Below are 14,533 nucleotides of genomic sequence, written 5' to 3'. Positions count from 1 at the left end.
TATTCAGTATTCTATTCACTTGTCTCCCCATTCACGGCACCAACATGTTATTCCCTATATCGTAACAGCAGTGGTTCACTTGTATTCTATTCAGTATTCTATTCACTTGTCTCCCCATTCACGGCACTAACTTGTTATTCCCTATATCGTAACAGCAGTGGTTCACTTGTATTCTATTCAGTATTCTTTTCATTAGTCTTCCTATTCACGGCACCAACCTGTTATTCCCTATACCTTAACTGCAGTGGTTCACTTGTCTTCTTTTCACTTGTCTTCCTATTCACGGCACCAACCTGTTATTCCCTATATCGTAACTGCAGTGGTTCATTTGTATTCTATTCTCTTGTCTCCCCATTCACGGCACCAACATGTTATTCCCTATATCGTAACTGCAGTGGTTCATTTGTATTCTATTCTCTTGTCTCCCCATTCACGGCACCAACCTGTTATTCCCTATATCGTAACTGCAGTGAGTCACTTGTCTTCTTTTCACATGTCTTCCTATTCACGGCACCAACATGTTATTCCCTATATCGTAACTGCAGTGGTTCATTTGCATTCTATTCTCTTGTCTCCCCATTCACGGCACCAACCTGTTATTCCCTATATCGTAACTGCAGTGAGTCACTTGCCTTATTTTCACTTGTCTTCCCTTTCACGGCACCCACATGTTATTCCATATACCTTAACTGCAGTGATTCACTTGTCTTCTTTTCACTTGTCTTCCCATTCACGGCACCAACCTGTTATTCCCGATATCGTAACTGCAGTGAGTCACTTGTCTTCTTTTCACTTGTCTTCCCATTCACGGTACCAACCTGTTATTCCCTATTCCTCAACTGCAGTGGGTCTCTTGTATTCTTTTCACTTGTCTTCCTATTCACGGCACCAACTTGTTATTCCCTATACCTCAACTGCAGTGGTTCACTTGTATTCTATTCTCTTGTCTCCCAATTCACGTCACCAACATGTTATTCCCTATATCGTTACTGCAGTGGCTCACTTGTATTCTTTTCACTTGTCTTCCTGTTCACGACATCAACCGGTTATTCTCTAGATCTTAAATGCAGTAATTAAATTGTCTTCTATTCACTCGTTTCTATTCGCTGTGGTAAGTTTGCTGTGTTTAAATCTCAAAACCAAAGCAATACATTATATGACACAATTACTTAATTTGTAATCGTACCCCAGAATCCAAGAGCAGTATATCATGTGACTATGTTATTAAACTCGTGTTCACACCTAAAACTTTTTGTCACGTGACACGATGACTTACTTCGTGATTCCTCTCCATAATCAAAGCTATGAATACAATCCTGTGTTTTATATACTTACATCATGAAAATAACAGTGATGTTTCATTGTTTCAAACTGTAGTACAACCAATTTGATATAAACACTGTTTCGAAATTTTAGCCCTCTCGAGATTGTGAATAAAAAACTCATACATAGGTAAACAATTTACTGATTAAAATTCATTGAAATTTGACTCAGCCTTGCTAAATGCAGGTAAATCTATATACAAACATTAATATATAACAGCCATTCTACAGAGAAATATTAATGTACGCATGTACGCTTTACTTACTTATATCATCGAGAGTGAGAACTTTGTCTTGCCTTCTAACAAAAAGGCTTATTTTTTACATCAAGTGGGAAACAAAATTTTATGAATTGGTTCGTGTTAAAAATTTCAAGGCTTTCAAATATAAACCTCATTTCCTCTCAAATAAAGAATTGAGTCAAATGTACAGGGAGCTGAGCAAGGGTATGACTATTTGATATGATTGTGTACATGCATAAATAATATGTTGTTTAAAAGCTGTAAGTAAGAAGCTATTATAATGTATATTGTACATGTACAGGAAACACAGGAAGTATAATTAGGCTCGTGCTAATGTTTTATGTCTTTCTTTTGATGTTAGCCCTCCGAATCCCCTCCAAAACTCACCCAATTACATACTCCCCACTAACCGTTGGAAAAGCCTGACCGAACCCCTGATTGATATATATAATGTTTTGTAAAATCGAATCAATGTAACCGTTGAAACCGTTTATATATATGTATTATATAGAAAGACTAGGGGTGTTTAACAATAATTGTTAGGTACCGCCTTGGAACGATCAGTATAATTTATATTTACTGCGGTTTTAACTAGTTAAAGTGCACAAATCTCATCCTTATTTCAACAATCGTGTATAAAGAACAAACGCAAAAGGTAAATCTTAACAAGTTTCGTCGATCACGTATTTTATCAAGCTTTTAGAAAAGTTCCTCAGCATGAAATTCATGGGTCAGCTTGATACATACCTTGGCGTTCAACAATGTAAGTTTAACTGTATGGATCATGTTAGTATCAATATTTATGAAAAAACTCGTTCTTATCATTTGTGTTTCCTCGTATGTATTTTATTGTTACTAAACTCCATCGCACGCTTTTAGACCCGTAGTTAAAACCGGAAAGATAAATGAACAAGGTTTATCAATTGAAGAACAAAAAGTCCTATTATTTACTACACAAACGTTTTAATAATTCAAAACAATGGACTACAGACGTCAATATTTATGCGAAAAGCTACAGAAACAAGCTCAGTAGCAAAATGTTTAAACATTAACCCGGTTCTGGAACTGGGTAAACACCAAAGACATAGAACATAAAATCACAAGCAACAAATATGGAAAAACAGCACAAAACTCCACAAGCAGCAAAGTGATTACATACTATATATAAAACACTTCAAAGCATTAAAAATATCTAGTCTATAAATAGCCACATTTGTCGTTCGAGTTCGTAACTAAAAAATACGCTTCGAAAAAATGAATGGTAAAGGTTATTAAAATCATGATCTGAAACTATACTATTTTAAAATAGACTTGGAAAGAAACGTAGGTTCATTGAAAGGACATCATTTATATGTCTGTAAAATTGTTAAGCTTATTTTACTCCATTTTTATATAAAATCTCCAATTGGTACAATTGTGAAAACAGCTATAAAAGAGGTAGGAACATGTCAGTTATAAAATGTTATTTTGATCTTCACTGGTAGAGGCAATATTGACAGATCCGTTTGCTGACGCACACGTTATATTAAAAGAGCCGTTTGCCGACGCACACGTTATTTTTACAGAGCCGTTTGCCCATCAAATGCAATTACGAACAAGTTTAGAAGTAAACGTAATATGTTTGATCAATATTATGTGAAACATATATTTATAATTTCAGTGAAAATTACATCATAAATTGAAACCGAAAAGATAGTTTCTAGAAATTGTATCTTTAAAAGCCATTGCGTGCATGTCGTCTTGGGCAACTGGCATTTGCTAGCAATCAGGACCACTAGGTCTCAGTCCTTCTTCGCCAACAACCTCCCAGGATCTCGTGAGCCAAACCCTCACCTTCTCGAGTTATAAAAAGATTGTCCTTTATGAAACTATGCCTAATGGCCCCACTTATCAATATACATGCTTTGGTCCGTATGTTTAATATGAAACGATCATCGGGGTTGGCGTTGACGATGCAGATGAACCCTGCAGCGTCCAATGACGTAAAATACAGATGTCTACGTAAGCAGGCCATACACAAGGCCAACAGAAACAAATCGCATATGCCCACACTATTGGTTATTACTAGACTTCGATAAGCTTAAGTATTTCAGACTTGTGTGCAGAAAGCATAGTTAGGATCTTACTAACACATGCAGCATTTAATCTTGAGCCTGAAACTCAATACGTATGACTTCTTGGAGTTATAGCAACTGTTACCTAGTGGGTTTATTGCAAATGTAATTTATTTGATTTCATCCACGATAATTCTGAATAACAGTAGCAATTTACACTAACGTTTCTATTGACACTATCTTATGTCATGTAAGGAAAATTAACGTGATATGACGGAAATGTCTAGTATATAATAGCTTGGATTTACATAACACCCGCTTAAGTCAACAGGACTATAATTCTATTCCAAACAAAAAAACATGCGATCGGCGCCAAAAAGTGTTCCTCTAATGTACCAGCTTAAATAAGATTTCATGAGACATGATTCGTTTTTTTACTTGTCTTGACCATCTTATATGAATAGACAATAATCGATTTGTAATACCGAACTCATATGTTCTTTTGAATATATCCGCTGTATCTGGGTTCTGTTTTATCTCTTACGCATTTCATTTGGTTTTTTCAATGTCAGCAATTGGTCGATTAACTAATAAAACAGATCAATAAAGAAATATTATGCATTTACAGTATGCAATATTTCCGTTGGTTTTGTATCTTTCTTGCTGGTAAGGTTTTTTGTGTCCTGCTCTCCTACTCATACATCCAAGTGCTTATCACCCTATTTCCGCAACAACAAGAGCTACTAGAGAGTTGATTATCATCTATTTTGTTGAAAGAATTGTCCAGGTTACAATCAAGATCTCAAGAACCTATAAATGAGAGATTTGACGTGGAATCAATCACAATGTAGACTTGATCATTGCTGGCAAAGTGCGAAGATCAAGCATTTGGGAAGTAGACGAGGTACTTTCACTGGCGTACATGATATTAAATATGTCATTGTATTGATTTAGTTTAATGTGGCTATATTGTTAATATATATCATGTTCTTGTGTCTCGATATTTGCAAAATCTTGTAGGCAGAAACATAGTTGTATGATATTTCTGAAATACGATGTTAACTTACTTTTATACAATAATCGAATATGAAACACTCAAATTGAAAGATAAGTTCTACTTCAAATATGTACATTTTGATTTAATAAAAAATATGACAAATTTATTAGGCCAAGTTGCACAGTCTGTGGATGGGGTCACTTTGGGAAAGGTTTATTAGAATTAACTGCGTTGCACGTGCTTTGTTGTTGCTACTATAACCAACGGGTATGAGGGTAATTCCGAATTCACGCACAAATTCTAGATAACAAAACTGACGTTAAATTCTTCAGATTTTACATTGATTGTCCTGAAGTTTCTTGCAACGTAACCACAGAATACTCTCATTATTTTAATTATGTTTGAAATGATATGTTACGCAACTTATACTTTCCAACGTACATTCAAGGTAATGAAGCTTCATATTTTAAAGCGAAATTTCTCGGTGACATATTCGGTAGCATTAAGGCAGGTTTTCTCGCGGAAATAAATTATTGCTCGTTTGTTATCCAAAGTTTTAAGACATTAATCTGCATTTAACGTGACAACTATCAACTTATTACAATAACAAAGGTGCTTTAAATCATCTATAATTACTTAAACTAAAAGTTTTATCCCCATGGATATAAATTTCATGAAAGAATATCTAAATCTTTGGTTCTCAAAAAAAATGGGTTTCGTGATAGACACATCTGAAAAGGAGCTCATGTTGTTTTAGATACACTGTCAAAAAGCCTTCAACTGTATGGCTTTTACTCTGAAGGTTAAACAGTTGACTCTTATTTTTCAAATCCCTTAATTGAAATGGCATCATAAGCACATGTAAAAATACAAATAAACACTAGTTGATAGTACGCTTTTTATAATAGGTACGCCTGTGATAAATATTCAAATGTAAATGCGTATTTACATTGAAGGAACTTGTTGGTATATATCGAGTTTCATGCAAATAATGTAACGGTTCACTCGGTTAGCTTTGCTAGTTGTATGGACAATCCACACTCGTTTGGTTTCATCTCCCGAAAAGTTCCGCATAGTACTAGCCGAATTTTGTGTAAGCTAATACAGTACGATGAAACTTTTGGTATTGGCAGAAGGCCAACATGATCTTTGTTTCCACTTATATCTAAAACTTACAGGGTAGGTAGGAAAGAGCAACTTTTTCTGTTTGTTCTGAATATGGATTCTGTACCAAACCGACCTATATCACCGTATATCACTATTGTAGATTTCATTTGTGGTTCAAATGAATTTAATTTCAGTGATATCTGCTGTTTTTTTGTTGTTGTTTTTAATAGTTGTACACATTTAACAACATTTGTATTATATGAATGTGCTTTTTTCTTTAGCGGTATTTTTTCTTTTACGAGTCCATCATACCATTCAATATTATGAAATTATTGTGAGTAATTTGTTATGACAATGATAGGTTACATACAGCTAGCAGGCGAGCAGTAAGGAAAGTTGACCCTAAAGCATGAAATGTACATGAAATATGTTTATTTATTTAATAAATAATAAAAAAAATAAAACGGTCAAATGTTGATATGCTGTTGTTAAGCAAAGTTGAATAAACCAGCAACTACTGCATTTAAATGATCTTATTGCCAATAGTCAATGCAAAATCTGCAATTTTATCCGCAATGACCTGGCAATGCAAAGCAACGTAACGCAACTATTCAACCACCGGGACGCCAAGTACTACGACGTTCCCGGCGTTGAGAAGTATACATGAAGTAGACTTGTTCAGACTTTGTAATTCCAAAAACGGGATTATCAGTGTTATCTATATCTATACACCTCAAAATAATTTAAGGACCACTATTTCATACCATTATTTCTAACCATTCTTTAAACCAGTCAGTTTTGAAATATTACTGACTGAACACATTTTTGTGTAAAGTTTGGATATTTTTAGACTTGAACAGTAATTATACGGCAATTAGGCCGCTAAGGAGACATTTACCGCTTAGTGATATGTAACTAATGGTTGGAATGCTGTTGGCCGGCCAGACTCAACGTCACGTTGGACGTCAGTTTAACTTAAGCCATACTGTGGTCGGTCGTGTGTGACAGAGGTACTTAGATACTGGCTCTGTTGTTGAACGAGCAGGAAGAGGTCGTCCGAGGCAAACAACGGACCGTGGTGACCGTTATAGTGTTAATATGGCTAAACGTGGGAGGTTCGAATCCGCTAAAACGTTGAATGCAAACTTCCGTGTGGCATCTGGGATTCGAATCTGTGAACAAACTGTAAGAAACAGACTTCACGCTGCCAATATTTGCGCTCGGAGGCCAGCTGACACCCCTCCATTGAAACCAGGCCACAGGAGGTTAAGTTTGGCTTTTTCTCAAGACCACCATGACATTCCACTAGCTTGGCCCCGGTCAGTCCTGTTTACTGATGAGTCCAAGGTTTGTGTTGCCTTCAATGACGGCAGGAGACGTTTGTGACGGCAGAAAAAACGAGCGATTCAAGGACTGTGGCATCCAGGAACACGATATATTCGGTGGCCCGGCAGAACTTGTTTGGGGTGGGGTCTCCTATAATGGTTCTTCTGCCTTTTACGTCATCCAAAACGGTTATTTGACCGGTGTTCGCTTTTGAGATGAGATCCTTGATGCATTTGTGCGACATAATGCTGGTGCGGTGCTGTGGGCCAGGACTTTGTGCTTATGGAAATAACGCCCGTTCGCATCGGGCTCGTTTTGTCAATGACTACATTGAACGTGAATGAATAGAGCGTATGGACTGGACTGCCCGCTCTCCTGATCTTAATCCAATAGAGCATGTATGGGACATACTCCAACGACGGATCAGTGCGCGGCCAGCTCAGCCACAGACCCTGGAGGACCTAGCACAAGCGGTGATTGAGGAGTGGGCAAGAATTCCTCGTCCTGCAATCAGGAAACTGATTCGCAGCTTCAATTCCAGGGGTAAGGCTGTAATTGACACTAGAGGTGGTCACAGGCGATATTAACTTTACTTGGTGTGTGACTTTCAACAATTAACATTGCTGTTTAAAAAAGTTCATGCCACACCCACCGATATGCAAACTTTCAAATTTCAGTAGTGACCACACCTTTTGATCTCACATGTGTTTACCATTGTTATTCGCTATTACGTACATTTACAATTGTAAACTAAAGATATCATGTAGTTCATATAATAAATTGTTTTGTTTGAAATAATTAAATTGATGAAATTATAGCCCTTTAGTGGTCCTTAAATTATTTTGAGGAGTATATACTATATAAAACTAATTGATTTTAGTGTATGAATCACAATTTGATATTGATAGCCCACTTGTGGATTTCCCTACCAAGTGATAACTAGCACAGAGGTGCTCGACCAAGGTAAAGGTCTCGACAAGCCAAAACACAACTAAATTATAAATTGGATATGTATATATATATGCATTTTTAAACTGTAATGAAAGCCAACCCAGCAAACACAGTTTGTGAATTTTTCCCCGTCCTCACGACTGACTAAGAATGAGTTATGAAATACATGTGGAACCTTGAAAAGCGGCAAGCGTAAATTCGAATACATATTAAATACTACGGAAAATGCCGTCTACCCTTCATATCCAAATCATACTAGTTTTATTTTAGCAAAGATGTAGATAACTTTTGCAAACATATAGCTATTTCCGATGTCCATGGTTCCTTATCTAGACAGGGTAAAAAATAGATGCAAATTCAACATACATGTAAAGAAATTACAATTTTCCAACTGTAACACGAATTAATGAAGGCTGGTCCAGTACAATGAATCTTGAGCATTTTTTTTCCAGTAAAGGGGGAACAGTCTGTCATGTCCTCTTAATGTTGGCATCGGTTGAGTTTACGTACGGAACCTAAATGCCCATAATTTCCCAGTTATGATTAATCACAATGTTCTACGGGTAAGAGTTTTATGTGTTGATGTTACAGAACATCGACAAAAGTATTACTCCACACAGCAGTTGCACATGTAAACGTGGGAGTTAAGACAGAACCCGATGGAGAGTAAGATTCCATTGTTCCCTAACTGTTAGAAGGCTATTCTCTATCATGACGAACACCGCATTAGAGCCCTCAATCCACCTTAACGTGTATGTGGATCCTACACGAACCAACGCTTTGAAGCTGTTCTGAAAAAAAAAAACAAAAAAAAAAACAGCAGCAACGTGAGAAACATATATCTAAACAAAGTTTTGCAAACTTAATTACTTAAATACAATACCATAAAAGTGTGACTCACGATTCATTGACCGGTTTAATATCAATCCAAATTCTATCTAAACCTCCGTTTATATCGTGAATCAATCCATAATAACATTAACGGTAGCGACATAGTTTTTCGATTGCTTAGCAACGTAACCTACACAATTTTACCTAAACTCGCGAAAAAATGTTTTATTTTTAATCAAAATGAATTAAATTCTTAGATGACAAAGAATGTATTTGTTTTATCACGTGACACTTACGTCGCTTATAATGAAGAAAAATTAGTTGATGAAAAAGTTTGGTAGTATATTGATATGGCGCAATGACATTAATGCCAAGTTATATTACACAAGTGTAATTTAAGAAAATACCTCACGATTGTATTGCTCTCGAAACAAGGTATGCCATTTGATACAATAAATACTGGTTAAAATATATCAAGAAAACACAGTTGTAAAATTTATGTCAACCTACACCATCTAGGAATTCATTTCCGAGTAAATTGTCATATTCAACGGCAAAGCTTTGAATATCACTTAAACTGATCCTTTACATCTAACCAAACATGAAATAATGTCTTCAAGTGCCGCGAAAGTATCGGAGAAACATCCTCCTAGCCTGACGACTTTTAAAGCGGAACTCGTATTGGACAAGACTTTATTCGCTTTCGTTTCTTGAAATGCAGACTGACGACTGCCAAGTTGCGTCCAGTTGTTATTGGAGAAATTGCGAGATACGCTTCGTATCATCAGTCGCGCAATTAAGAAGAAACTGTACTTAAGCGTAGTGGAATTAAATGATATATGAAGTTTGTATATTTACATCGACACAGGAATTGAGGAAACATGTAATTACTACGGGTAAACTGATTTGTATTCATATTCAAATGTTAAAATTAACTTTTCCATTTCATTTATTTTTGTAAACTTCAATAGAACTATTGATTACGTAATTCTTCTACAAGTTCTTATTATTAATTATCATCATACATAAAGTGTAACTTTAATACGTGTCCTCTTTTTTGCATTATATTTACAGACTTAACATGTTAAACCTTTTTTCAGTCCAGTTTGTGTCTGAATCATTTCTTAATTATATACGTAATACTTAATTAAAATAGTATGGAAGGAGGGTAGGCGTAACTACCGGTAGTTTGTACCAAACCGACCTATATCGGGGTATAATCACTATTGAAGAAAACTGTTAATATAAAAATATCAAATTTGAACATTTTCACACAAAAAATGCATATTTATTAGAAAATTACGAGAACACATCAACACTACGTCAAAACCGGATGGGGAGATAAAAGGTCGGTCCGGTTACCAATATATTTACGTTATACATATAGCAACGTTAAGAGTCAATAAACACTGTTTTAATCTGAAGTGGACAAGATAAAACAACCGCATAATGAGAAATTAAACATTTAGAATAATTACATCAACAGCTAACTTTTTCGCTTAACCAAAGTATGTGGTACTTGCCTTTAGCAATGCAAAATACCTGGCCCCAATATCTCCATAGATTCGTAAGTCTAAATCTCAAATTGAAACCTAACTCTTTTTTAAACTAATAACATAATATAAAAAGTTATTGAAATTCGTATATGGATTTTCTCATTTTAAAAGCCAATTCTCTGATGGAATATGATGATTAAAAGTTTGGTTGCTGATTCAAGAGAAGAAGAACTCTTCAGAAAATATGTAATTACGTAAAACTCATAAAATGATTGTCTTCTTGAGTACTCGTTTTTTCATGGAATAGTTTTCTTTAAACTATTGACAAAGGGTTTTTATAAGCAAATTCTATGAGAAACTACGCCTTTAAAAAGTAGTAATGCATACACTATTTTGAATATTTGGTCCAAATGTTTAGTTTGGTTATGCTATTTGAGTGAAATTTTGTGATTATATGGCCTACATCAAAATTGAAACATAAAATGATAAGTCAACAATAGGATAAAGAATGAAAATATGTCGAAAGAAATAAGGCAAGGCGCGTGTTAAGGCAAAACTATTACTTAAAAATATCAGCTTATATAATATGTCTTTAAATGACCCTTATGCTTATTCAGCATCTCTTAGTTAGTGATTAGTTGTAATATTAATGGTGACACGTGTCATTTTTAATGACATAACGTTTGCATTTGCTTTTTTACCAAACAGTGTATGGTATAATGTAATAAGTAAAAATTTACGTGGCATGGTCGTTGAATATATTTAGTGCTCTACCGTTTTAAAGAGAAACTAACGCATATGCTATATATTCAACATTTGAGTAATCTTTTCATTTTTTTAATATACATGACACTCATTATAAGAGAGATCTGTTAACTCCAAGAATTCATCTTTCAAATACTGATTCAAATAGTTCTTAGGCATGTGCGACGACTTCGTTAACATCTGAAATATAAGCAAACAAAATATTCTTAATTATAGTTCGTATGGCAATTAATCACTTTTCACAATTTGAAGCAGCCTGTAAACGTTTCAAGTATAAAAATAAGTATCTTTGATATTTGACTATATTAAACGTGATAATCATTCTTAACATCAAGTTTATCAAATAACACTCAGTTATAAATATGTTAAAATTATATGATGTGATATGATTGTTTCAATATTTATTTTTCAGATTTATTGAAAATATACCAATGACCAGACACGTCGCTCAAGAGATGCATAAAACAACATCAAAGATGCAAATTAGCCCGTGAAAATGATTATAAACAGTACTGCTCAGATGTTATATATTGTTGAAGCCATTTCGTCTGGTGTAAATACAAGCGCCGTTGGAAAAATGTATAACGACACCGCAAGTGACTTCTTTTTTACATCTTGTGACAACGACTATTCACTCGAGATGACACGATTTATCGTCCAAAAGATTATAGTGCCTTTTATAACATCCATCGGATTTGTTGGAAACCTCCTCTGTATTAATGTTCTGACTCACAAGTTCATGGTGTCGTCTACGAATTGCTATCTAACCGCGTTAGCCGTATTTGATATTTCTTACCTGATTTTTAGTTTCACATTGAGTTTAAAACATTACGCTGTTGTGAAGAGTTTGGAAGCCTATACTTACTGGTATCCCTACGCAAGAACGTTAACAGACATATGTAGCAACGTGTCCGTATGCCTTACTGTAACATTTTCCCTTGAACGCCTGATTGCTGTGTGCTATCCAATAAAGGGAAGAGTGATATGTACGCCTCAGAGGGCAAGATTTATTACATTCGTAGTTGTAACTTTTGCTGTTATAAGCACATTTCCGGAATTTTTCGAAATGGAAACGGTAAGGATCGAGAACAACAATACTGTTGTAATTAAGAACACGGAGACAGATTTCGCCAAAACCGATGCCTACAAAATCATTTACTACCACTATTTGGTGTTAACTTTCACATTCCTGCCATTCATTTTATTGTCGACCTTTAACGGCATTTTAGTGAGAGCAGTTTACTCTGCACTGAAAATCAGAAAGCATATGACAAATTCATATTCTTCATATAAGCAAAACGCCCGTCGGCAAGCGGAACAAAATAGAATCACAATTATGCTTATTGGCGTAGTCATAGTTTTTCTTCTGTGCCAGTCGCCAAACGCTGCATTGTTACTTTATTTGACTTACCTTGACTCTCACGATATGCGTCTAACTGCATGCGAAGCAAACAACGTGAAGATCGCCGGAAATATTGTTAATCTGATGGTACGTATCAACGCATCGATAAACTTCATACTTTATTCAGTTATGAGTACGAAATTCAGACGTGTTTTCTTGTTATGTTTCTGTGAACGATATGGGCTAAATTTCTTTACAAGAACGGAAACAAGTTCGTACAATGGCCATTCGGTGAAAGAGGCGGAAATGCCTCTCCGTTTTCGTTCTAGAAGACGCCACAACTATGGTTACAGTCCCTACAAGCACGTGCCTGTTCAAACCAAGAATAATTGTAGAATCGTTGAATACTACCAAAATAGACGTTTCGAACAGAAACAGTCTCTTACAGTCTTTAAAACTACAATATCCAGTTCGAGTTTGCATAATGCCTCGTGCTCCTCAAATGATGACGATACGTTTACACCAATAGTTATGAGGAAAACAAATAAGCATAGAGCCAATGGATCAACGCAGTGTCAAAGGTTAAGAAGACATTACAACAGCAAAAGTATGAGGCAAATTGCTTTGTCTGACGAGAAAAGATCGAAAGGTTCCAACGGAACTGAAAGATATAATGACGTTTATTTGATAAAGCTTTCTCTAAATGATGGCATATCGAGAAGACAACTTGCAATTCAAGATACAAAAATATAGTCACTTCAAAGCATTGAATTATTTTAATGAACACAAGTTATACTCCTTGAAAGACGTATTAAAATGTACCTGATTTTTATTACAAAAGTAAGTCAGATAAGTTATTGATAAAAATGATAACATGTCATTGATAACACATTGTTTGTTGCATTAATGTGTACCTTATTTTTTATTGTTTACCAAAAAGGTTTATATTGATCAACTAAACGATATGAGTATTGATTTCTTACCGACAAAAATTAGACATATTTATTTTACTTATTCTTGTATGTTATATAACATATGAGATGTCAAATGTAAAATCAAGGTCATTATGACATATCATTATACATTGTTAAAGGCCTAGTTTAAGGAATGTTTGGCATGATAATCCCCTGATGTGCATCTTCTGCTAATTGCACTGGTGTCAGATTAGGGACCAATTACCTGTATTATATTGGTTTATTGACTTAGGGCCATTTAGGGTCCAATTTTATAATGAAAGCTCAAAAACTGCAAAGCAGGATACTCAGATTGGAGATCTGATAAGAAGGCACCAGGTAATTAGATTAAGATCAATACTCAGAGGTTGTGTTCTATACACCGATTTGGAGAGGGCGGGGGGGGGGGGGGTCACTTATAGAAGGCTTAAACTAGGCCGTTAAGGCGGAAAGGAAGAATTTAGGTATTTTTGCAAATCCTGTTAAAGTTAAAAAATGTTACATTGCATTTAAATAGATTTAGACATTCTTTGATATACTTTGTATCCATTCAACTGTTTGTGCAAGTATTAATAATAAAGTACCATTCTTTGCATAATTCAATAACGATGACATGTGTTATCAACCAGTTGTTCAATGCAGTACTATAAAAGCGGTTGGTATTTTATAAAAGACTAATTGATAGCGACAATATCATTATTTTGGTCTTTAAAAAACATATTTTACAATATTTCAGAAACAACATAAAATGTGTTATGTAAAAAAACAACAAGAAAGTCTCGTGGATGAGGAAAATAACCCGGCAAGGCGGAGCATTGTTCTCATCTATTGGTATTCTACATGGTATTCTATTTATCTAGTCACATACTTGTTTCATTTCGAATACCTCATTAAATTGCTAATATGAAAAGATAAATTTATAGATAAATATATTTGTTTGAAGATTTGTTTCTCAAAAGAGCACTCAACATACAAATGAAAATAGTTTGGTAAACTAGACAACTTTAATGACATATGGATTTCATTAACTTTTAAAGGATCCTGTTAACTCTGGAACCTTTTCTTTGCATCCATTCAAGAGCATTAAATCCGCTTATAGATTCACATATTTTGTCATTTTGTGACGTCATTATCGGCTTCACGGCTA

At 34.9% G+C, this 14,533-nt stretch overlaps 1 protein-coding gene across 1 annotated transcript; it reads left to right on the top strand.

Moving 5' to 3' along the window:
* Positions 1 to 11,668: 11,668 nt before the first annotated feature.
* On the top strand, positions 11,669 to 13,186 carry LOC128219382 (FMRFamide receptor-like). The gene has a single exon (XM_052927191.1). It carries the CDS (start codon positions 11,669 to 11,671, stop codon positions 13,184 to 13,186), a length of 1,518 nt encoding a protein of 505 aa, XP_052783151.1.
* Positions 13,187 to 14,533: the final 1,347 nt, after the last annotated feature.

Source organism: Mya arenaria, chromosome 15, assembly GCF_026914265.1.
Source record: "Mya arenaria isolate MELC-2E11 chromosome 15, ASM2691426v1".
Classification (NCBI taxonomy): Eukaryota; Metazoa; Mollusca; class Bivalvia; order Myida; family Myidae; genus Mya; species Mya arenaria.
Note: the sequence above shows the minus strand (reverse complement) of the source record. Positions and strands in the feature narration are given on the sequence as shown.